Source organism: Chelonoidis abingdonii, chromosome 9, assembly GCF_003597395.2.
Source record: "Chelonoidis abingdonii isolate Lonesome George chromosome 9, CheloAbing_2.0, whole genome shotgun sequence".
Taxonomy (NCBI): Eukaryota; Metazoa; Chordata; order Testudines; family Testudinidae; genus Chelonoidis; species Chelonoidis abingdonii.
This window is the reverse complement of record NC_133777.1, coordinates 42,199,918-42,226,745: the sequence shown is the minus strand read 5'-3', so window position 1 is coordinate 42,226,745 and position 26,828 is coordinate 42,199,918. Positions and strand designations below refer to the sequence as shown.

Sequence of the window (26,828 nt, the reverse complement as noted above, 5' to 3'; positions counted from 1 at the left end):
TTAAATGCCTTTCAAAAGTCTCACACTCAGCTCAGCACTGGGATAACCTAGCCTGGCTACATTAGAGAGAGATGTGGAAGTATCCCCATCCCTTGTCAATACCGAAATTCAGCCAATCCAACACGCTGCCATGGGAGGCTTGGACATCCAAGCTAACATCCAAACACTTCCATCTTGGGGGAAGGGGAATGAGGGAGACAGACGCCAACTTTAAAATCATTTATTCACACACTAACAACATGTGACCCAACACCCCACCCCCCCTCCAAATAAACTGACTATGAAAGTCTATGGAATGGCTTCAGCTTTCAGGCATCCTCCACATAAACATGAAATCAGAACAAAGCATACAAGGACAATGCAATGGATAAGGCAGCCAGGTCAGCACGAGAGCTCACAATGCATCCCCAATGGAGGATTGATAAATATATATATCTTATTTAGCAGTCAAAGAAAGCCAGTCAGATTAAAACCAAATGGCATCAACAGAAGAGCTTAACTCTCTTCTCCAACATTAGAAGTGGTGGAGAGAGACAGAAACTACAGCCAGCAGTTCCAGCCTCCTCCCGTCCCGTCCCCACTGACAGTCCCAGGTGGGGAGAATTGTGGAATTGATCTGAGAGGAGGAAGGCAGAACAGATGGAGTCTCCTTCACCATCATGGTCCTGCTACGCTGCATTCCGCTCCCTTTGGTATTCGATACAGAGCCTGTGTCAGCAGCGCCTGAAGTCTCGAAGGGCCTCTCTCGAGCTAGTAACAGAGGCACAGACCTCGGCTCTGAGATGAGGAAGATCATGAAGTGATTAATTAAAAACTAAAGCCCCCTTAACCAGTCTCACCAGAGACTTTAAAGCCAGTGACCCACATTCAGACCAGGATAGCTCACACCTTTCCTACAGACTTCCAGCCGCTCCACACAACTAACACACGAGCAGCCAAAGAAGAGCTCACCTGAACCAGAGGCAGCGCCCCAATGCTCCTTTTATTCAATGTAAGGAGAGGACCACTGCAGCACTGCCAGAGGCCTAGGCAACAGCTCTTCTCCTTCTAAACTAAAGCACCAGCTGGGTAAAGTTAACCTGAATGCCCCGCTGTTGAAGACTGCCCTAGCGCAGAGGTAACCTTGAACAGAGTAAGATGCTTAAACCAAAGCTGGAAGAGCAAGAAGCTTTTTTAAAAGAGGGGTAAACTGTATATAGCATTGGTTACCCCCGTGCAGAAACAGAGGGTTTTAAATGTAGTGTCATTAAGAGTTAACTCAAGCACGTCCCTTCTGTGTGTCTACACCCAAAACAGGCCTTACATTTAAGAGTCTGAGTGAACATAAAAATAGACAAGTCTTTAAAATGTGTGCCACACATCAGGTGATCAGGGAAAAAAACACTGAATTAAAAAGTCTAGAAATCGATACTGCTTCTAGCCACTGTGTTCCCCCTGGCATGCCAGGCTTCCATTCACAGCCCGAGCATGAGGCACTGCTAGGCTAACAAGTATACCACACAGCTGTATTTAAAGAGCTTCTATGCCAGTTCATAAACATCTTCCATTTACTATCTGGAGATTACACGTGTGTGTGTATATATATATATAGATATAGATATATAGTTCTCTATGTAACACATTTCAATGAAAAAGTCAACTTGGAGGATATACAGGCCAATCTAACAATGAGAAATGCAGTTTCAGTCCAACAGAAGTTGGTTTTCCCTTTCCGCATGAAAGGAGATTTAACCCCTTCTCCTCTCAAAAGGATCTTCAGGTCATGCTGACGTACTCCACAGGGGCTATTCTTCATCAGAGGAAGAGTTCTGATCCAGAGAGTACACCATGAACATCACGTCGGGTCGCGATGGAACGCAGGGGTGGCCAGGACTCACAATCTCAAAGCCCAAGAAACTGAACGTCTTCAGAAGTGGAGCTACCCAAGGGGACAAAGAGAGAGAGAGAGACAGACCATTAACCTTAGGAATGAAACACCTTGTTAGCTGTATTCTGCAGCACCAAGTCCAGGTGAGGAATTGACATGCATATAGGCTAACTCCACATTTTCAGGGCTGCACTGCCCACCAGAAAAGGAATGTTTAAGTTGGCTGACCTTTTAAACTCACGGTTACCTTTGTCCTTTCCTTGTCTCTCGTCTGTTCTTTACACTGTATCTCTGTTTCCCTCTCCCTGCTTCCTCCACTCCTTTGGGTGTCTTGTCTAGAGCTCATTGGGGCAGGGACTGAATGTACGGTGCCCAGCACAACAAGGCCAGGATCTGAACCAGGTATTCTAGGTGCCAATGCAACACAGTTGTGTATCAAACAGGAAGGTGGTAAAATCACTGTAGGCCCTCACAATGAATAGCTCCTACCTCCCAGGGAGGCTGTGAGAAATATTTACAGATGGGCAAGCGAGGGCCAGGAAGATTAAGTGACTTGCTCAAGGGTACATGGAGTCTGTGGCAGTCACAAATTCCCCAGAGCTCTGAGTTCAGCGCTCTTAGACACAAGCCCATCCTACATCTCCTGGTAGACTCTGTAAAGTGTAGCATACACCCTAACAAAGTGCAATCTTCCTACATCACCCAGGGCTGGCTTTAGGATGTGCGGGGCTCGATTCGAAAGAGCTGCCGCCAAAATGCCACCGAAGACAGCGGCAGCAATTCGGCGGCACCACTGGTGGAGGGTGCGGGGCCCCTCTTCCAGATGCTGCGGGGCCTGATTCCCAGGAATTGGTGGAATCACCCTAAAGCTGGCCCTATCACCACCTAGGAAAGCAGTGGCTTTGTTTAGCAACAAACTAAAAGAAATCCTTTTAGCCTCTGCAGAGGGGGCACTGGGTCAGTCCCTTCTCATTGTATCTCACAAACTTAATACGTAACAAGGACAAGCCTCCCAACATCCGCTGGAGTCTTTGTAAGCCACACATTTAATGCTAACAAATTCAGGTGTGCAGTGTTGTCGTAGCCATGTTGGTCCCAGGGTATTAGAAAGATAAGGTGGAGGAGGTAAGAGATATATTGTGTCTAACAAGTTCAGGTAGTAACTTGTTTCTTCCAGCTGCCTGGAAGATGCTATTGTAGAGTCACTCCACACCACTAGGTACAATATTATTTGTAGACCAGACTGTTAATTGGGGGTCTGAATACATCTTCCCTGGCAGATGCACATTTGAGCTGGGAAGCAATGGTGTGAACTGCCAGTGCCACAGGATTACATAAAAATAAGCTTAACCAACCAACAGCATTCTTGCGCAGATGTGGGGCCACAGGGCATTTGACACTTGGTGGGCTTGCCTGTGATGAAAGCCTTTGGGCCCAGATGAAGCTCACACTTGCTCAGTTGCAGTTAAGGACCAACTAATGATGGCAGCCAGTGCTGGAAGGTAGCAGGGAAGAGGAACAAGGAACTGCCCAGCATCTCCACTCCCTCATGTGCAAGCAAGGAGCTGTTTCTCCCCCTTCCCTGGAAAGAAGGAGAGAGGACCCTGCTGCAGCCGCCCCAGGCCTAGGAAAGAAAGTGAGTACCCCCTGGAGCTGGAGCAGTGAGGCTGGAGGAGGCAGAACTGACGCTGAGAGTGGGGGAAACAGAATTGATTTTAGGGGCAGAATTAATTGCTGGGCAGGGGGATAGGCAGATGTGGGGGTGATGCCAGACCCCACTTTTTTTAGGTCACTTGAAGCAGTAATGGCTGCCAACTGGAATTTACTGGCAATGCCACAATTACAGGGATTATTTACCATGGTTTGGGACATTCTTCCAGTCAAGCAACTTGCTGTCTTAACACACTGTACAGATTCTGCCACCAAAGCATCATTCACACAACTCAGGCAGAGTGAGGTTAGCTCAGAAACTCACATTTTGACAGGTTATAGACAAACAAAGGCAGATAATTGGATACAATGGATACACTTGTTACTAAGGAACCACAGCAGCATGACCTCCTGGTATCTACACTAGGGTGACTTCCAAGTACTCCTTAACTAACATACCAGTAACAATTAAACATTCTAAAACCTCCATGTGGTCTCACTCAGTTTAACTGTGCCACATGACTTTAAAAAGAGGAAGACTCATTGTGGCAGATTTGTTCTGTGCACTGAAGTATTTAGCAACTGGAATGTGAGCTCCAGATCACATGAGATCACAAGAGAAAGAAAGGGTTTGAACATTGACAGTTAATTGTTTCAGGACCAGGTAAGAAATTTCACTGCAAGATAAAATAATTTTAAATGCCTTTATACACATCTCCAAGAAACCAGCTATTACTGGCTTCCACAGTGGGTAACTCAAGTGTGCTGCCAGCTCTCTATTCATGTGAACAATTGCTCACTTCCAGAAAGACGCTGTTCAGCTAACCTATTTTTTAAAATATTTTCCTGTGTTTAGTGCAAGTGAGGAGTTCCTACCAATCTGAAGATAAAACAGTGATGCATGAAGCCACAGAATAATCCTTTTTTGAAAAGCAGAGGATTAATATTAGACTTGCAAGAAGAATTTTGCATCTATTAATTACTTCTACCATCACAAGGTTGTTTGATTACTAGATATTCACTCACTCATGTCTTGTCAGATTTAATACTGGCTTATTCATAACCTTGTGCTTTGCCTTAAATTCCCCCAAGCTTCCTTGTTCTAATCACCTATCCAATACATCTGTCTTTAGACACCAGCATATCCCCCTTCACTCATGAGTACTGACAGGCAGAATAAGTATTACCCACAGGTCTGGAAGAGAACAGAAGTGCTGGGAGATCAACTGGTCGAACATCCACTCAGAAACGATGAAAGGGATCAACACCAGGGCCCAGAGCCAGGCACAACAATCATTAAACATGCTTTGCGGGGAGGGACAGCTCAGTGGTTTGAGCATTGGCCTGCTAAACCCAGGGTTGTGAGTTCAATCCTTGAGGGGGCCACTTAGGAATCTGGGGCAAAAATATGTCTGGTGATTGGCCCTGTTTTGGGAAGGGGGTTGGACTAGATGATCTGCTGAGGTCCCTTCCAACCCTGATATTCTATGATTTAGTTCCCCCATGGGGTAGGACAGCCACCTCACTATAGATCATGTGAACCTGGCAGTTTCATTTCTTGCTCAGAGGAAACATTAAATGAGTCTTGACCAAAGGCATTAGAGATCCCACATTGCTACTGAAGTAGCAGGGAAAGGGCACTTTTCTGCATGGGAGCCTTACTGTTCAACAGCTCAATTGCTACTGATGCCAGGAACAATGGAGCTCTGGATTAATATGCCTAGTAAGGAATCCATTTGTCCACAAAAAACATTTTCTGAATCATTTTTGTTTGCATTGTTACAGATCTACTTGCTGACAGGTATTTTGAAATAAAAGACCAAAAATAATTAAAACTGGTGTGATTATATGACTTCCAGCCACAGATAAATCCAATATCCTTTCTTTACAAGAAATAATCAGGCATTCAAATAAGTCAACAGAAATAATTTCCTACTGGGCAAGAAATTTGCAAGAGAGCTAATTATGACAGTGCTTGTTGTGCAGAGATGGATCACAACAGGAAACTTCCTACTGGCGGAAGTGGCCTGGTGAAGCCCTGCACATGACAGTTCTTCGCAGAGCAGCAGCTGCTTCAGTCTATTCCGAGGGAGGAAAAAACCACACAGCGGCGAAAGTTCTCACCTCTATCTTCTCTGCTTTTTCTGAAGCAAATAAAGACGTAGTTTGCTTTCATTTTCTCTTCAGCAAATTCCAACAGTGCTAGCAATCTGTCAGGAAGGAGGAAAGGGCACATCAGTCACACCAAGCGATCAGTCCCAATGGGGCGCTGTCAGCCTGACTTATGAGGAGGAATTGCTAAGGCATTCTGAGGCACAAGAGATGCATTCGCACTGACACCTGGGAATTATGCACTTTGGTTAACACTGGAGGAACAAATCCTATGACAAAGCCCTGTCTTTTTGTTGTTTTATTGCCCCTAGCATATTGGGGTCCTGATCCATAACCAGGCACCACAGTAATCCAAGTTAATAATATAAGTCACTGAGTGAGTTTTCCAGCCCTTTCATTGCACATGAGGGAAGTGTTCATGAATTTCCTTGGCAAAAGACAGGGTGAGCTCACCCACATTCATCCCAGTGCATGAGGCACGGATATCTGTCCCATCAGACCAACCGCTAAAGTCTGGGAGGTAGGCCTGATCTACATTGAAAAGTTGTATCAGCAAAGGTACCACGGTCAGGAGCGTGAAAAAAAGCCAGCCCCTGACTGATGCAGCTATGCCCATCCCCAGTGGACACAGCTAACTACATTCATGGAACTGGTGTTTCTACACCCACAGGAAAAGCCTTCTGTCCAGCGTAGGCTGCATCTATGCTACGAGGGTTTGCTGGCACAGACATGCTGACATGGTTCAGACATACTTTTAGTCTGAGCTGGCAGGGAAATGGTTGGTAACCAAGAGTGCTATAGTTCAGAAGCAACAGTTCATAGGTAAACTGCTATTGATCCAACCTGTGCCCTGTTCGCTCCCCACATAACCTTTAAATGATTTGTGACGTTTTCCTTACAGAAAAGGAGGGGGGAGGAAGGGAAGGAGGCAAAGAGGAAAAATGGCCTCACTGAGCCAGTGAGAATTTTCACATATTGTTCACAGAACAGGTTTCCTACTCATGATGCAATTTTCCATCAGAGCCATCCTGATGAGGTGGCACAAAACTTCTGAAATATTTTCCACCTACTAGTAAAACATAAGTTCTGCTGATCCAAAGTACCATAGCCCCACTGATCAGTTTAGTCTGGGCTCTTCCATCAGTCACTGACCTGAGACTCTAGTACCATACTACAGGAACGCTTACTAATAGGAATTTCAAGACCTAATTAAACAGCAGCCAGCACGACTGGATAACACTTGGGGGGATTAACTTGGAAGGGATTTTGTTAATATGATAATCATCTATTTTAATTATAACCTCCAAGGCTTATTTTACCCAACTAAAAATAATTGGTTACAAAATTGTGGTGACTTGAGCAGACAAATACCCTCAGAGAAGAATCTGTGCCTGTGGGGTTTGGGAGCGCTGTAATATTTACAAGCTACAGAAAATACAAGGATTTCTCCAGATCCCATTTGCGCAGTGTGACGTACAGTGCAGGTGTACACTGAATACCCTGCTAGATTGTGTACCAACATGTTTAGGTACCATATGAAGTTGGATCCAATTTTTAAGGCACATAAAACTACATTTAGGATCAAACAAAAGAAGTGGGAAGGCAAATGATGATGGAAGGAAATGGAGGAGAAAGGGAGGATCCTGACATACTGCCTGCTAAGGGCCAAATCAAATTTACACACAACATGCATTAAATCTGTGTTGTCTACTTCAACATGAAGTTATGGGATCTCAGAGTTCAGAGATACTTTAAAGGATTCTGGGATGGCTACAGGAGAACAACAGCCTGCTCTTAGTGGAGCTGTTTATCTCAAACTGATGACAAAGGAAAATTATGCTTTGGGACAGTGTAATTATCTGTAAGGAAATAAAAAATGTTCACCCCCAAAAGCCTGTCTAATTGGTCAAGAGACAAAAATGTGGGGAGATAACCCATTCCCCATAAGCATCTAGTCACTAGCCCCTGCTAGAGGCAGGTTACCAGAGCAAGATCTCTACTGGTCTGACCTGGAATGGGAAATCCTATGTACCAAATAATCACGCTGACCCTTTATACTATTTGAATTCTTATGCTAAAAAGGAGAAGGGCAAATCTCTTTTGATCCCAGGGGAGGGTGGGGGGAGAGGAATACATGCAGAACCACAAGAATACGGAAGCTTTGGTGTAGAAGGGAATAATGGAATATTTATATTTTAAATCTAAGAATGGAGATATAGCATAAATCCCTTCCCCCTTTATCCCATCAAAGCAATCCCCCATCTCACATTGGCTATAAGCCATACCTTCTTCCACAGACAGTTAACCCTGCATATGCCACTCAAACATCTTAGGATCTTACCCTTCTTTGCTCCCATCAGCTAATAAGCCATCAGGGATTTCCACAAAAAGGCTCTGATTGGAAAGCACCGCATCCCAGGAGGAGATTTTCACTTCCGTAATCTTGTACTGGAAGTGGACAATGTGAGGTTTCCCTTCATGCACTGGGACATCTTGGTTAACAGTGAGCTTCTCGTCCTTCAGGTTTTGATGTGGGGAAAAAAGGGAAGAGTGAAATACAGTCTGAAGGCTTTAAAGGCTTTTAAATTAACATTTATAGCGAACTAAAGTAGAAATGCTTTCTTAGAACTGACTGAACGGGTCTTGCTTGAATTTTACAAATTGCTGCAGGTAAAGAACAAAATACTAAAACTATTTGGCCCTAAATTCTTTCCAGACAGGATTTCTGCCCTGACTTCACCACTCCCTTTAACTCTAAAAATAAAGGCCTGACGTGCTAGTACCCACCTGTGCGGACAGACACCCAGGATTACCAGCCACTTTGAGAAAATAATGTCGAAAAGTTCTTAATCTACATTCATCTAGCACAGTGTGACTGAGTGAATGAATTTGCCAAATCTCTTGGTAAACGTGCTTAGTCTTAACTGCAGAGAATTTGCTAGAAGATTCAAATCTTCCACTGAAAAAACTGTATTATCTATGACTGGACTGGCCATAGTCTGGGCACATGTAATCAGAAACATACGTGAGATCTGTTCTTCAGCTAGATTTAAAGCTCTCCTGGACACTGTAAAGGCTGAAAACAATAGTATACACTTATCCAATGCTTTTCTAGAATATTCTATTTTCAATCTAACCTAAAATATGAACTTCAGAAAGTAACAATAAAGGGTTTTTTCTACTACTCCTCTACCCTGATATAACGTGACCCGATATAACACAAATTCGGATATAACGCAGTAAAGCAGCGCTCCGGGGAGGGGGGCTGTGCAGTCCAGTGGATCAAAGCAAGTTCGATATAATTTGGTTTCACCTATAACGCGGTAAGATTTTTTGGCTCCCGAGGACAGCATTATATTGAGGTAGAGGTGTACTAAGAATTGTGAAGTAAAACCTGAAATTCTAACTAGGAAAGAATAATTAAAAACAAACAGATACAAGACAGTCACTTTGGCAACTGAAGCCTATAAATAGGTAAAGAACATGTAAATAAAAAATCCACTTTATTTTAGGGTGTTTTTTTAAACATTGATCCTAGAGTAGACGGTGTGTTGACATACCATAATGATTACCATAAAGAGAACTCAAGTCTCCGCATTCAAATTCCCTCCAGTTCAATTATAACTTGTTTTGCTGATACCACATGTTCAGAATTACACTTGTGAACAGCAGTAATGCCATTTCACTTCACAACAGGTTACACTGACAAATCTGTATAATTAACTATGTCCCAGAGAACACAGCTCTCTTCAACTCCAATACTCATCTAGTAGTTCAGAGTATCCACCAAGGTCTGACCAGTTCTGTGCCCAGTGGCATTCCAAAACATTTGCCCAAAGTCAGATTTACAGCTCCTAAATCTGAAGCCACTGGCCAATTCCAGCGCACATGCATCTGATGGTCAATCTTTGTTGGGGTTCTTTGAACTCATGTTCTTGCATAAAACATGAGTGAGTGAACTCAAGACTTTCCCAGAACTTACTGCCAAAGCAGGGGGCAACAAATGAGTATTAAACGGCACACAGAATTCTTTAGCCATCAAACTGAAGTGGTAAGGAAAGGCAGGCTATCAGAATTCATGTTTAGTGACATTTCACTGACAAAGATGTCAGGTCAGAAACACTATTTGGATGCATTCTATGTTTCAAATGTATGTCCAAAAAGATGCCATTTCAAATATATCAGCTGCCAGTTACAGTCATAAACAAAATGAACAATTAACAGAATTTTAAATTTTTAATGGCCTATTTGTCTTAAGGACTTTCCTGTGGCTAGAAATTTACATTCACTGTTCCTCTCTATTATAGATATCATCACTGTAGTATGAAAGAGATGACAGTATTGCTTTCTTTGGATTTTGCCTAAGAAAAATCTCTTGGGAAGCAAGAGCAGCTTAAGCCATCCGAGAGTAATGAAGTCGGAGATGCCAATCATGTAATAAGTAGAAAGGAAGCATCAGTTTTGAAAATGAGGCTCTGGCAAGGCCTGGGAACATTGCATTGCTAAAAGACTCCTTCTAGAAGGCTAGAAGGAAACGGCATCTAGTACTCCTCAGCCAGAAGGTAGCATGCCTGGGAAGAACATTTGTGATACTACCCCTTACAAGGAAGAAAGGCTTTTATTAAGAGGAACATTTCAATGGCAGGGTGTGACGTTATTGATATAAACTGGGACCATATAGAACATGGGTTGCAACCAAGGTTCTGTAGTGGCACCAAATCCTATGTAAAGGGGGTCATATAAGGTGTCTAAGACCAGGTTACGGGTTACTAGTTATGATTATGCTGTCTGTATCACTTTCGTAGCTGAAGTTATGAATATTGGCTGTGTACTGTCTGTATTTTAAATTGGTGCTGCAGTTCTGGGTGACACCCCAGACAAGTTGGTGTCAGCTCTGCTTAGCCTGCTCGATGGCCCATTAAGGACCATCAACTACACAACTGACATCGAGAGAAGGCGAATATGCCCTGTGACTCACTGGAGCGAGCAGAAACTGGCCCATGTGACTGCAAACTCCATTTTGCTGTAACTTTCCACAGTAGGAACAAAAGGAGTGTTCTTACATCCTGAAAAAAGTCTATATTAAGGCGAAGGCCTAATCCTCCATTTTTGTCTGTCAATCCTGCTTTCGTTAACCTCTGGAGGGGGACTTGCTACCAATACTGAACTCATGCACAACAGGAACTGATCGACCCATCCCAGCGGGATTGCTTCTCAGACGACTGGAATTAAACCTGACAGTTTTACTTCACTTACTGTATCAAGCCTGAACTCAGAACTTTGCCTAGTACTGTAATGTAATTGATTCCCATTTTTAACCCAATTCTAACTCTCACCTCTATTCTTTTCCTTGTTAATGAAGCCTAAACCTTTGGATTTAGATTCAAACGGATTGCAACAGCATGGATTTGTGGCGGCAAGATCTACGTGTGTATCATGTTGACCTGGTCTGGGGCTCGTGGTTCCTTTTGGGCATCAAGAGAACACCTTTTTCTTTTACTGGGTTCGCGCTCTCCGCGGTTCTTCTCTTCTACCATTCCATCCCCAGGACGCTGTGGGACTGGTGGGTGAATCACTGGAAGAGACTGGAATGTCTAAGAAAATTTGCTTTGTGTGCACTTGCAGTTAGTCAGTGCGGGGCATGAAACTGAGGTCCTTTTTGTCTGGCTGGTTTGGTTTGCCTTAGAGGTGGAGAAACCCCAGCCTAGGGCTGTGACTGCCCTGTTTGAGCAATTGATCCTGATTTGGCACTCTCAGTTGGGTCCCGCCAGAACCACATCGTCACACAGGGTTCTGTTCACTCTACCGCACACTAGACAAGTTCATTGGTGAGGTTCTACAACACAGCGGTGTTGCTTTTTGCAACACACAAACTTCTGGTGGTAGCGTGTCAAAAGTGTATTTTTCACTGAGATACTGCCTTTCATTCTTAGTGTCAAACAGTTGCTTTGTGTGGACAATGCAGGTATGCTAGAAAGCAGTGTGGAAGCTGGAGTTTTGACAACTGAGCAGAGGAGCAATTGGGGCTTTGGACACTGGGAAGAGGGGCATCAGTTTGGGTTTTTATTTAATGAAAAATATTTTGAAAGTTTTCCCACCTGAAACACGTACACATGAACAACATTTAATATGAAACATTGGAAACAGTCTGCAAAGTATAAAATCCTCCCAACCTGGCGCCCCACATAATACTTTCCTAGCAAAACACTGGGAGAAAGATCGTGTTGTAAAACTAGTGCTAATGGTCAGCAAATTTGGCTTCTGGAAGGACCCTCCTCTCCAAACCGTCTCAAGAACCCTCCCAACTAAGCCAGCTGACTCTGCTCAAGTGCCTCAGCTGCCCTCAATTGACCCTCCTCACACAAGAGATGGTCTCTGAAGGGCTTAAGCCATTTAGGGTTATACAGGTTAAAACCAACACTGTACTGTACCCAAACATTAATGGGAAGCTGTGTTGCTTATGGAATACAGGTGTCACATGCTGTTTTTAAGCACCATTACAAAAGCAAGCAGGAGGTGGATTTCTGGTGATGTTAGTGTCCACCACCATCTGGAGCAAATGATAGTGATCCAGTCTGGTAGTGACAAGGCATGGATTACCGTGGAGAGGTCCCACAACCACAAGGAATGGTCCTGGCTGGGGGTAGAAGATAAAATGCATTCTCAGCTAGTGAGTCTATTTTGAGCACCCAGGAGACAGAGGAATATTGTGGAATTGGGGACAGGAGAAGATCGGATTGTCATTGAGTTTTGTTTCGTAAATGAGAATTCAACACAGTTCTCACCCAGCAACTCTCAACAGCAACCAGCTGCTCCATGGTCCCCAACCCTAATCACTTCTTCACCCCCACTGTCATAGATCACCACCACAGCTGCACTTTTCTGCTAAACGATCAGCTTTGAAATCGTTAAGGATGGCATTGAAATCACTGTTAGGTTTCTGAGTAAACACTCCTTGGAGAAAAATGATGCCACTCACAGCTCTGAGGGCTACTGCTTCAGTTTGTCCCGTTACAGACTCAGGAAGACAAAAACATTACAAACATGATTGATGGGTATTATCTGTGCTACCTCAAAGGTTAAAATCTAAACTGGGAAAGAGTTTAGCATCTGCAGCCAACTTCTAATTTAGTGGGCAGACTCAGGACAAATCTGCTGCCGAATCACAGAAGGAAGAGGAGGGGGAGAAAAGACTCCCAGACAGACTCATGCCCCCTTACTCCCTGATGGTATCAATGGATGATGGTGTAGAGTTAAATAAGCACACTTTGAGACCATTCAGTCAAACAACAAAGTGCATAGTCCTCTGAAGAGGATGTAACCTGAAGAACTGAAAAAACCCACTGCCAATGTCATAACTTATGCTGGAATCTTGTTTTTAAAATGTCAGATTACTTAACCAAATCAGTATTAGAACTCCCACTTGCTGCTGATTCATTTTATTCTATTAGCCAGACCTAATACAGCGCACATGGCAATGAAACAGCGACACTGCTACAAACGCCATCTTGTGAAAACAGCCATTATAAAAAAAATTTATTGTCAGGAATATGCATCTATTCTAGCCAATAAGCCCACGTTACAGTGGCAACTATGCTGGTGACAATCAATTTTAAGTGCTAGTATAGTTTAGAAACAATGAGGACTGGGCTATTTTCCACCTCCACATAACTACAGAAGCCAAACTGGTACATACTAATCTCCCAGGCAGTCAAGCAGCACAGTTTTAACAGCTGCTAGGGAAAAAACAACAACGTGCATTCCTCAGTGTGACTGTGCTAGCCACTGTTCAGATGTCTTGCTAGCACAGTTTCAACCAAAGAATGGCCCAGGTCTAAGCATTACAGTAAGGTGGGTGCTACAGCCATAACTCAACTGCACTGAGCCTTTGTTTAGAGATGGATTTGAGGAGTGTCAGCCTTAAGTTTACATCCTGACTAGTCAGCTTCTGTCCTAAGAGGGTACTAAGAATCAAACACCGGTGATCTGATCTATTAAAACTCAGAGGATTGTATTTGATTACAGCATCCAATGCGAGATTAGATAGTCTCTCACATGTAATCAGACTGTTCGGGGCTTGTTAACTTGAGCAAAGGAAGGTACCATCTGTTCTGAATGCACAAAACATAGAATAGCAGTGCTGAAAAATGGGTTGATATTTAGTCAGACAGACTTTTCCCGTGGGGAACAGGTTTATTCATTAGGCGTGAAGGGAGCGTGCATGGTTGCACACACCTCATCACAGCTACTTAAGTTTCTTTCCTGCAAAACAACCTCCCTACCCCTACACTCTATTGTCATTACCTGGCCCAGTTTATTCCAATAGTACATTGTAATTACATGGATTAACCTTGGGCCAGTTCCCCCAATTGTTTGGGAATTAAGTTTGATATAAGACCTCTCTTTAATCAGTATGCATGGTGGCTGTTTCTTTATCCATGTATATTAAAATACAATTAAACCACTCTCTCCCCAGCTCAAAAACCACATGGAGTCTGGAAGAAAAGTCACTTTCCAGGAATGGAAAGCAGATCAGGGACTTCTGAAATCTGCACAGAGCAAAGTTCTATTTATCCCACTAAAGTCTGGGTTCAGGTTAACTCAGCAGGACAGATACAAACTAGTGCTAGAGGAGTTGGTGTCAAGATAGAGACTTTTTAAGACAAACCCTTACCTCATGTTACTATAGTCTTGAACTAAATCTCTCAGATTAGAGGCTTAAGGACAAATTTCCATTTTAAGGAGAATGTACTGTGCATGAGACATCTAATCTGGTTATATTTCTGAATTAATCTAAGAGGAACAGCAGGAAGGACCATGCGTACTGACAGTTTATTGGGGAGAAAGGATGTTATGATCCACCAGAGCCAAATGACTTGAGAACCCCATGTGTGCAGTCTCCTTTTGGCATGTACAGCACCCGCATCCTCCTGCCAAGTTTACCCACCCAGAGCATGTACTTCAGCACAAGTCTCTGTCTGCAATACAATACTAGCTCTGACCGTTGACTATGTTGTGCGGTAAAGCCCTCTTGATTAGAGAGTTGCATCTTTTAAGTTTCTTAACATGAAAAATGATAACAAAGAAAGGCAGCATAACCCGTTCAATTTATAATACTGCTGGATACAAATACCATGTGTTTAATATTCTAGCCTCAAATGAGGGAGGGCAGGCAAATTCTCAGGAACAGGTGCCCTAGATCAGAAGTTAACATTTCATTTACAGCTACTTTGCACCAATCCAAGTGCCATACTGGAATAAACTATGTTAATAAGGAATTATTTGCTTTCAGTAGAGGCCCTGTGACAACCCATAGGAGCAAAGATTAAATGGATTTTTGCCAACAGCACCGAAGGAATTAAACTTAATACAGGTACAAGAACTAAGGGTCACCAAATGAAATTAATAGGCAGCAGGTTTAAAACAAATGAAAGGAAGTATTTTTTTCATACAATGCAGTCAAACTCTGGAACTCCATAACACGGTTCAAAAACGAATTAAGGTAGTTCATGGAGGATAGGTCCATCAATGGCTATTAGCCAGGATGGACATGATGGTGTCCGTAGCCTCCGTTTGCCACAAGTTGGGAACGGGCAACAGGGAATGGATCACTTGACTACCTGTTCTGTTTGTTCCCTCTGGGCACCTGGCACTGGCCACTGTCGGAAGACAGGACACTGGGGCTAGATGGCCCTTTGGTCTGACCCAGCATGGCCATTCTTAGGTAGACATCGTATTCTTGGACAGCAATTAATGCCAACATCCCTGCTGGAAATGTTCTCAGTATCAGTGGCAGGCGAGAGCAATTCTAAGTACTAGAGGCCCCCCCAAGCCATTATGTTTTTCAAAAGTGTCTTCTCCAGAGTGGGCTTCATTCCAAGTGATTTTGTCAGTGGAATACACAAAAAAAACTTGAGGCAGATTAGTGAGTGAACAACAATGGGGTTGGAGAAGTGAACGCTCTTCAGAGCCTCCTGATCTACTCACTGTTTTCTAGGCGACACCCAATAATTCCTCCAAAGTCCACTACTGACACCCTACCATTTTTCTCTTCCTCTCTCCAAAGTGATATCAACTGTTACTTTTATGTTAAATATTTAAAGGTAGCTGTAATAGACATGGCCCATAGGAACCACTCATACTACTGGATTAATAATCCTAGCAAGCATTATGTTGCCTTCTCCGCAAGTACCAAAGGGCTATATAGCATACCAAAGCTGGCATTTATAGCACAGCACAATGTTTAACCACAAAAAGCTCCTCCTGCTAGAACACAAAAGAAAAACAAAAACAAAAACTAAAAAGTTCACCATGCTCAAATTAAAAGAAAAAGTCATCCCCCAAATAGGTCAGATAAAATGACTGAAGTGTCTTACTCTCAAAGATTCCAGCAGGATATTTTTGTGACTGACGCAACAGGGCCTATATCCCATCCCCCCCTCTCCCCACCGACAATCAAAGTAGATGTTTCCTAAAGAGCACAGTTAAATATCTATCTAGCACAAAGGACAAATCAAAGATTTCTGAAGTGGTACGCACAGCATGCCGTCAGGATTCCAATCACTAATAGATCCTTGCTCCTTGTGCCGTTGGGAGGTGTCTTGTGGCAGGTTATCCCATAAAGGAAAAACATTTGTCACTCAAAGATAACCCCATAAAACTATTAAGGAGTATGCTATTGAGAATTGTCTGTCTCTTCCTACAAAGTCCATCAATGTCCAGAAGTTGAAGGGAACAAAACAGAATTAAGGGCAAAAAAAGATAGACAGACAGACTTATGACTGGAAGGGACCTTGAGAGGTCAAAGTCCACCCCCTTATACTGAGACAGGACCACGTATTGTAAACCTAGACCATCCTTGACTGGTTTTTGCCTATCCTGTTCTTAGAAACATCCAGTGATGGGGATTCCACAATCCCCTTTGGAAGCCTAATCCAGAATTTAACTACATTTATAGTTCAAAAGTTTCCCCTAGTATCTAACCTAAAAATCTTGCTTGCTGCAGATTATGCCCATTACTTCCTGTCCTACTTTCAGTGGACATGGAGCACTATTGTTCAAACTCCTCTTTACAACAGCCCTTAACATATTTACAGGCTTATCTGGTCCCACCTCGGGACTCTTTTCTCAAGACTAAACATGCCCAGTTTTTTCAACCTTTCCTCACAGGTTAAGTTTTCTAAACCTTTTATTTTTATTGCTCCCTTCTGGACTTTCTCCAATTAGTCCACATTTTTCCACTGGACACAGAACTCCATTGAGGCCTAACCAGTGCTGAGTACAGTGGGACAGCTACCTCTTATGTCTTGCATTCAACACTTGTTAATAGACACCAGAATATTAGCCTTTTTCACAACTGCATCACATTGCTGACTCATTCAATTTGTGGTCCACTATAATGCCCACATCCTTTTCAGCAGTACTACCACCTAGGCAGTTATTCCCCAGTTTGTAGCTGTGCATTTGATTCTTTGTTTCTAAGTATAGTACTTTGCACCTGTCTTTACTGAATTTCCACCTTGCTGATTTCAGACCAATTCATCAAGGTCCTTTTGAATTCTAATCCTGTCCTCCAAAATGCTTGCAACTGATCCCAACTTGATGTCATCTGCAGACCTTCTAAGCACACTCTCCACTTCATTATCTACATCACTAATGAAATCACCGACTGCCCCCTGCAAGACATCACTAGATATTATCCCCCAAATTGACAGCAAACAATTGATAACTACCAAGAGTATGGTCTTTCCAAGCTGTACTGCACCTACCTTATAGTAATTAAATCTAGACCATATTTCCTTAGTTTGCTTATGAGAATGTCGTGTGGGACTGGGTTAAAAGCCTAACTAAAAATCAAGATATATCACATCTACTGCTTCCCCCCATCCACTAGGCCAGTAACCCTGTCAAAGAAGGAAATTAGGTTGGTTTGGCATGATTTATTCTTGACAAACCCATGCTGGCTATGACTTATAATCCTATTATCCTCTAGATGTTACAAACTGATTGTTTAATAATTTGTTCCAGTATCTGTCCAGGTACTGAAGGGAGGTTGACTGATTTATAATTCCCCAGGTCCTCCTTGTTCCCATTTTAAAAACAGGTACTACCTGCATCCTTCTCTAGTTCTCTGGGACCTAGCCCGTGATCCATGAGTTCTCAGAGAATCGCTAATGGTTCCGAAGTTGCTTTAAACAAAAGCTCCAGCTAGAGACGTTTTACTACGAAATGTATATACGGAAGGAGAATGCAAACAATACCGAGGGTAGGGGTTGAAAGTGGCGAAGCAGCCTGCACCCTTCCATATTGCTATCATCAATGATCTCTAGGACACAGCATTCCTGTCTAACCTGCCAGACTGTCAGTCACTCTGGTTTAGCAGTTTGTCTTTTTGGCCTCTACTTCCTATTGTTTAGAAAAGATGTTTAGAAAGTTACTCCATGTGTTTACACACCAGCCTCATGGATACCAGAAGGAACACAGAGCTCTGGGAATAGTATTGGTGAGTTAATTACTCAAAGCAGACCAGCAGGGAAAACTCACTTATTTCTCAATTAGTAGGTGGTATTTTTTCTTTAAACAAAACAGCATTCAGGCCAGTGTTTCTACCTGACTAACCTGGCAATGTCACTTTAAGGGTCTTATCTTATTTACCTAGTTTAGTTACCTTATAACCAGTGCTTGAATTATAGTGGAAAGATAGAGTAGCCATTAATGAATAAGGATGGTGCTGGACACCACAGCAAGTGAGATGCCAGGGTACTCCCTGGCCTGCTCCTTTGCTGGCATCCTCTGCACAGCCAAGCCAAGCTCAGTTGCACAAGATTGCCTTTTCCCCTCTGCCCTCACCATCCCCTCCCCCTGCGTTCTGCCCTGCCTCTTTTCTTAACCTCAGTTGCCCTTCCTCTACCCCAAATAGGCCTTCCTGCCCTACCCCAACTCCATCACCACCCCTACCTGTTACTGCCAACCTTCTGCCCCGCCTCTTCCCACAATCATAACTCCCCCTTCTGTACCAACCCAGCATCCCCTCTACCTGCCACTACCACTTACACCCCATGCCTTTTGACCCCACCTATGCCCTTGACTTCCCTAGACTCTGCCACCCACCCAACTGCTCCTAGCTCCCCTGAGCCCTGTCTATGGGTTCTCCCTCCCACTCTGACTCCCCATTCTACCCATGCTTCTCCCAATGTGTAGTTTCTAAAAGGGACAGGACTGGATCGTTGTCCCCTTCATCTCCTGTGGTGGCAGCTCCCATTTCCTGCTCTTTGCCTCTTGTAGGGTTCCTGGCTTGTTCAATTACACCCATCCCCCTTTCCCATCTCTTCACAGCCCATGGCCAGAGGAGGAGCTGTTGAGACAGGATGTGGCAGGCTTGCTCCGATCTCTGCCAAGCAGCTGGCCAGGGTGCTGAGCAGCATCTCTCACTTCCTGCTGGGATGAAGGGGCTTCTCTAGAGGAGAGTGTTGGAGCCCGAGAGACTCCAGTGAAGCACTGAGCCTGGGCAGCAGGACCTGCTATGTTTGGGGGTGGGACCTCCCCCTAACAGAGTAGTGGCATTGGGGCCCCTGATATGCAGGAAAGCCTACCAGTCTCTTTGCAGACCATCCCCTTCTGGTGCCCCAGCTCCTGCTGCCATCAGGCGGGGGCACATGCTGACCTCTCTGCAGCTCCACGCCCTGTTCCTGGCTGTACAGGGAAAAGGGCCAAAACACTACCACCCACGCCTTTGATTAAATCAGAAGTGGGGTACCCCCTAGAAGTAGCAAGACAGGCTAGCCCCCCAACTCCCTAATCTGAGCATTGCTTATAACAACACAGTAGCATTTCTTTAAGTGCACAGGAGAACCCAGAGCTCTCAATTATAACAAAACAGGTAATTAGTTCTCTACATATCGAATCAGGCTCACCTTATATATCAGAGAAGGATCCCTGCCACCCCCTCGCCCACCGGGGATCTTCGACAGTGGGTGAGGGGCATCAGGAGCACCACAGAGGCCCTGGAACAATGTGCCTGGAGCATGGTAGTTGGGGACTGTTACTCAAAGGTAAAATACTACTGCAAAAGAGAAAGAACAGCACAAAGTTATATTAGCAAATGTTTAGTGGTTCAGCTGTCACAACTCCAAATGACAATTCGAGAACACTTGTGACAGAATGTCAATGACAAATTTCATGTTGTTTCTAACACTTGGACGTGTAAATCAAAGATACCTGAGCTCTGTTTTACCAGAAAAACTGCAGTGTTATTTGAAATGGGGGAAGTGGACTGTAGCCCACGAAAGCTTATGCTCAAATAAATTTGTTAGTCTCTAAGGTGCCACAAGTACTCCTGTTCTTTTTGTGGATACAGACTAACACGGCTGCTACTCTGAAACTTGAAAAAAGTTGGGGCTGTGCTGAGCAACCTCCTACCAATAAGGAAAGTTTGGAAAACTGCCAATAGCAGATGGCTGGAAAGGCAGGACCAGATGAACACACATTTTCTATAAACAAACACCTACAAATAGATAGGATCTAGAACAGGGAGGTTTAAATTTCACATTTTCCAAGAGGGAGGAGGAACGAGGCTAGTCCTCAAAACATTATAAGTGCGCCATAAAATGTTTAAGGTGTTGACATTTTCATACTCTAATGAAGCCTCATTTGAGACCCAATGTCAGGCTGAAGGACACTTACAAAGTTTTCCACATGCACTTGTGTCCTAAATGTTGTTGATTTCTTGTAGGGCAAGCACAAGCGAGTTCAGAAGCTTGTTACTTGGGTTAAGAAAGCGTCCCTTACATGCCATGCTTTAAAATGTAGCTAGAGGGTCACTGAAGCAAAGACTAAGGGCACGGCTATGCTAGGAAGTTTACAGTGGCGAACCTGCATCAATGCAGCTGTAAACTCTGTGTAGCTGCTCTAAGGCTATGTCCACACTAAAGCTTATGTTGCCATAATTTATGTCGCTCAGGGGTGTGAATATTAGTAGGAGAGCTTCTCCTGTCAACTTAGCTACTGCTGTTTGTGGCGGTGGTTTTATTATTTCAACAGAAGAGCTCTCTTCAGAGAGGCTCCAGTGGTGCCGCTGCACATATAGGCATGGCCTAAGCTGACGGGAGAGAGCTTTCCTGGCAGCTTAACTACTCTAGCCCCCACAAGCAGCGGTAGCAGTTTTACTGCTGACATAGTGCTGTCCACAACAGCACTTATGTCAGTGTAACTTATGTCATTCAGGGGGGTGGTTCAGTCACCCCTGAGCGACATAAGCTGAGCGACACATGCCTGTATGTAATGCAGACATAGCCTAAGTCTCTTTCACACTCCACCTGATATTCCAAGACTTCTAGCAAGTCAATGAGGGCAACTATTTTACTTCTGGAACATTGTTTCTTCCACTAGCCTTGTAATAGCTCCTTTCGCTGGGACACTGCTTAGCAACATTACACTAACAAAACCTGCAGAAACCATGCAAAGAAGCAGGAGGTCATTCTTTACGATTCCTGTTATGAAAAACCTCAGCATGAGGTTATATAAATACCACCTTCATAGTTCCACTGAAAACAATGGTGTTTTGAGTAGCTCTGGAGAGGGACGGTCAGTAGGGAACACAACACATTAAAAAGCAGCATCCACATTAAAGATCCTAAATTTGCAGTAGGTCCTCCCGCACCTTTCGTACACTTTTTGTACGGATTAATCTAGTTGCACAGTAATGTTTTCCAGATTTTTTTTTTCCTCTGTGCTATGCAAGAATCATCTAAGTTTCCAAGGACTGAGTCCTGAATGATACTCTACATCAGGGCTGCCCAAACCAGTTTGTTTGCATGAAAGGGGACTGTTTGAATATCAGGTGACTGATTAAACATTTACAAAACAGCCAAATTTTAACTCGTAAAGGCAACTGTAAACACTGTAGCAAAACACAAACTGAAAAACTCTGGCTACAGTACTACTACAATACTGCAGAATTTAAATCTTCTTCCTCTCCACCATTTCAAATATTTTAACATGCAACATGCTTTGGCACTACTCTGAAGGGGCAGTAGAAATGAACTCTGTTTCAACAGACTGTCTGTTACCAGACACAAAGCAGTGACGTATGGCAGGCTCCTCTACACACATGCTCAGTTGCATTTTGTATTAACCTGGTACTTCCTCACCACCCACATCACTGGAACAATCAATTGATTGTCACACCTCTCTAGCAGCTACTGGCATAGAGGTGCATGACAAAACGCTTTGCTGTGCATCGCCCATTCCCTCCCACAAAGAAAGGGGTTGGCAGCTTTGTCCCTCTCCTTCCCCCCAGCAGTACAGCACTGACAACTCCCCCTTCAAGTCATGATCATTGTTTCAAGAAGCTGAGTAATGAAGTGAAGTGATGAAAATCAAATATTTTCACCCAAAGTAACTCACATGAAACATTTCCTAATTTCACTTGTCTTGGTAAGTGTTGAATTTATTACACAGGGGATAGTCATACTTCCTAACCTGAATCCTTTATGCTATGCCAGGCCCTTCACTAGCATCCATAGCTTGGACCCAGAAAGCTCAGCCGAAGTGTTTACAGAACAGCAGTTTATTAAACCTCTTCCACTGCTATGTTTCCTTGGCCCTGCATACTACTGCCACTCCCCACCCCATCCTCCACTCTATCTGTGCTCCCAGAAAAAGACCCAAACCAATCTAGCCAGGGTCCAAAAGCTGTACCTCATGCTACATGCAGAGTTAGTAAAATGGGGCAACTCAGCTCTCCTTGTAGGGGAAAGTAGATGTGGAAAGAGCAGATTAAGAAGTATTTTCTCACTTTCCCAAATCTATACCAATGGCAGCCTTGGAAGGAATGGTATCTAAGTCTTAGCCTCAAACCACCTGAGAAACAGTGTCTTGTCCCCAGCGTTCATAATCAACAATGTTTTTATATACTTCTAAAATCTTTCACATGTTCACTTTGCATTCATTTACTGAACACCATGAAGATTATCCTCTTCTCTATTGCTTCTGCCTTTCTCCTTCTCTCTTCCTGGTGCTGGCTCTTTTTTTTTTTTTTTTTTTTGGAAAAAGCTGCACTCCTTCAGTTACAAAATACAGTTGTGTATTTATTGACAAAGTCTTTTAGCTAAAAAAGGCACTAGATTGTCTAAAAAGCATGTCATGTACTCTCTAACTTCTAAATATAAACTTCTTTGTGTTAAGTCCCATGCCAAATATGAGCTATTTTCAAGTGTGCACTGGTGTGTAGTTGACATCATTTTATCCTGCTAAACCTTTACATATCCCAAATTGGTAACCAAAATACTGGCAGGACAGTAGTCCCCCCAAAAGCTTCTTTGGCCTGGACAACAGGGAGGCATTTGGAATGATAACTCATCAACTCTGGATCCCGGACTGGATCAACTCCACAGTGTGCCTAGGGATCCATCGCACCAGAAGCGCCTAGGTTGCTTTCTAATCCGTGGCCACCACCAAGATATCTGTTTGGCTCTCAAAATCCATGTGATATATAGATAGACAGAGACAGAGATATAGTTCCAAATGGAAAAGACTCCATTTCAATTTCCACATCACTATGGTGGAATTCATCATGGAAACTTTTTTTAAACTGCACATAACAGATCCTGAGTAGATATGGGAGAGTTCATTTTTGAACACGCTCCTAACAAAGATGTTAGTCCATTACTTAACCCTAACAAGTCAGTTTATAAAAATATATATATATATATATACACACACACACACACACACCATGATCACAGAATGCCTCTACAAACACATCACACAGAAAATAAGTCAGATACACCCTCCAGTCTCTATTATTGTCTGCACAATTCTGATAATCTTAGGAACCAATACAAAGTTTATTCAGGACTCAAAACTATGAACTGATCCAATTAAAAAAAATCCTTGCTGAAAAAGACACCACTGCACTTCAAGATATGGTTGGGTAAATGTATCACTAATGATTACGAACTTTTGGCAGCTGACAATATGATTGATCTTTATTCACTGGATGAGTAGAGCCCTACAAATCTGTAGTTTTCTGCTCTATATACGCCAATCATGTTTGCAGATCAGATGGAGATACAAATTTTGCATCCACACAGGACTCTGCAGATGAGGCTTGAAAACTGCTTCTCTTTAGAAGCTCCTTCAGAAGTTAAGCATTGCTCTGACTTTCAGCTTTATTCACCATCTAATGAGTAAAATTTAACTAGGTTAGCAAGAATTGCTAACCGAAAGATAACAACTAGATCATCTGCAAAATAATCTTGGTACCGGAAGTGGAAAAAAGCAGCCTGAAGGGAGAACAGGGAGGATCAGCCCTGGAATGGAAGAGAATTAGTTAAAAAAAACAAACCATTCCATATCTAGTTTAGAATGCAATATGAACAGAAAAATGCTAGGCTTTTCTAGGGATATGCAGTACTTTGTATATCATTCAAGTGGGAAAGGTAATTGCATCATCCCACTAAAACCACTAGTTGAAATACACATAATTCTCCATGTGTTCTCACCTAACATACAGGAATAATCCATGCATAAAATAAATTTATCCCAAATTTGCAGAGGAAAGAATCTCCTACTCTGAAGCAGTGCTGATTCTGTTTTGAAAAGTTTTTGGTCTTTTTAACACCAGCGCTCTTTTTAAAACTACCAAAGGCTTAATACTCCCTGGTTTCCATTACTTGCCAGGAGACAGTCACATGACAGCCAACTGTACATACTGTGCTGGGCAGAAGTAAAACCCATTCCTGTCACATTATTGCCTCCGTGGGAAGCCTCCACTTTTCCCATTTTAACATAAGCAATCACCATTAGTGAAAGGTTTGAACACTTCCCTTTTTTCTCACACACACAAGACGCTCCCTGGAAACAGGAATATTTTCTCTGGTGATCCACAATGCCTACCCCATGACAGACAATATCACAAAAGTATTTTAAGATGACTGAGGTTTAATAAGAAATCCAGACATTCAAGTCTCAGGGTACAAAAAGAATACTGTACAGGATGTTCACCTAATGGAAGAACAGTATTTGAAAAACAGGAAAGACTGAGGGAAAGTGTTAAATAGTTGATATTTTGTTTTTCCACTTATCACTATCAGTTTCACATTAGTAAAAACCTGCCTCTAGATATTACACAGATTAAGTCATATGTAAGACACAGCTCATAAGAAAGTTACTGAAGGGTTCAATTTTGCTTCCGTAAAGAGTGGACAGGATTACCTACCAGATCAGAATTTCAAAGTTAGACATGTTAACTTGCACACAAGTATCCCAGACACAAATTGAATGAGGTAATGTCTTTCATTGGACCAACTTCTGTTGGTGAGACACACAGGATTTGGAGTTCAAAGAGCTCTTCTTGTCTCTCTCACCAACACAAGTTGGTCCAATAAAAGATATTACCTCACCCACCTTGTCTCTAATATCCTGGGACCAATACAGCTACAGTAACACTGCATACACAAGTAGCTTGACATGCATGGGCACATTAGCCTGGCACACAAATGTATGCAGTAAAATTGCATGCAGTAAAATTGCATGGGCATGACTTTGAAAATACGGCCCTATAAATCTTTTCTAGCTGTAGTTTTTATAATCCCTTGAATTGGATTGTACCTTCAGGATAGATAATGTATATGCAGGCCCGTGATGAGAAGTCTCATATACAAAGTCATTTTGGTTTTATCACGCTTTTTTATGTTTAGAAACCACTTATCCAGCCCCTGATGTAATGGCAGAATTAACACTCATACTGCAGAACCCTTCAGTTTAGTATGTCCTTTTTTACTTGAATGCCCAGCTGCCTCTGAGAGTCTATCCTGATTACACCAAAAAGAAGGTTACTGAGTTGTACTCAGAGCATTTTTCCAAGATTAGTAACACTTTATTATCAGTTTGCAGTTAGAGACAGCAAACAGGTATGACCCCCTTAATACTGCCGAGTCAGCATTCAGCTTAGGTTAAAAGCTAAGAATTGCTTGAGGGGAACAGTCATAAACAAAATAGCTTCCTGCGTTGCCAAACATCCAGTATATGATCAAAAGCGCCTTTCACGTTTGGTTTCCAGCGCAAGCGATAAGCTGGCCCGCAGACAAGCCATTAGAGCGGCGATCCTGCTCGCCCTTCCTAAAGCTCAGCCCAAAAGAGTTAGCGCTTCGCTTGAGGGAAACGCGAGCCTCCCTAACGCCTCTTTCAAAGCCGGAGCCTGATTCGGTTTGATGGCACCACTTCCAAGCCCCGCTGAGACGCCGAGCGCTGGGTTCCCTTCCCCACCTGGGCTCCCCCAGCCAGACCCAGCTGCCGAGCAAACCCACCGCTCAACGCCCCTCGCTTTCAGGGGCTGGCAAGCCGGCCCTCAGCAGCGCGGCCCAATGGCAGCCCGCGCTGCGGCCCCTCAGCTCTAGCAGGCCCAGGCCCCCGCTCCGAGCCCGCACCCCGAGGAGGTGTCACGCTGCACAAACGGGCTCCCGAGACCCGCAGCTTCCTCCGCCGTCCCAGCGGCCCCCGGCTAAGGCCCCCCGGCGCTACCAGAGTCCGGGAGCCACCCCCGAGCTGGCGCGAGGGCCGGGCCTGTCCTGCAGGGCGCCCGCGGCCGGTACCTGTCCTGCGTGTTTATCATCCTCGGCGGCTCCGCGCGGCGCGGGCTCTGCGCGGCTCCTCTTCCTGTGGGGCCGGCCGATGTGCCGGGCTGCTGTGGGCTCGCGCTGTGTCTCGGGCCGCTCCGCGCACAGGCCGCACGCCAGCTCCTCCTGCTCCGAGCGCCGAGCTCCGACTGAGCCGCGCGGCGCCCGGCCACGCCCCCGTCCGCCTGGCCACGCCCCCGCCGCCGGGGCGCCTGGGAAACCGCGGCCTAAACAAAGGCACCGGTGCGCTCTACGCGTTTCTCCTCCTCTGCGTGGTGCGCAGGCGCTGAACTGCCTGGGTACCGCGCGCCGTGGGGGCTTTCACCCAGCGTAAGCGGCGGGGGCGAGGCGTGGAGCCGGGGTGTGAGCGCCCTGCGTGGCCGTGGCCGTGCCTGTCCCTGTGCCCGCTCCCGCTCGGGGGCGCAGCTCTGATGCGTGAGCACCCAGCGCAGGCCTGAACCCCCAGGGCTGCCTTTTTTTGTGGGGCTGCAAAGCCAGGGCTTGCGGGCTACCCTGAGCTGCTTGCGGGGATCCGAGCCCTCAGGGTTTGTGGCTTCGCGTGTTTCTGCAGAATCACCAGG

General features: G+C 44.2%; 1 protein-coding gene across 1 annotated transcript; it reads right to left on the bottom strand.

Annotated features, from left to right (window-relative positions):
• Positions 1 to 204: 204 nt before the first annotated feature.
• OAZ2 (ornithine decarboxylase antizyme 2) lies at positions 205 to 26,382 on the bottom strand. Its single transcript, XM_032791183.2, is given in 6 exon segments — positions 205 to 1,918; positions 5,642 to 5,727; positions 7,971 to 8,146; positions 19,543 to 19,614; positions 19,616 to 19,691; positions 26,224 to 26,382. Coding segments are annotated over 6 exon segments (564 nt in total). The 5' UTR covers positions 26,244 to 26,382; the 3' UTR covers positions 205 to 1,784.
• Positions 26,383 to 26,828: the final 446 nt, after the last annotated feature.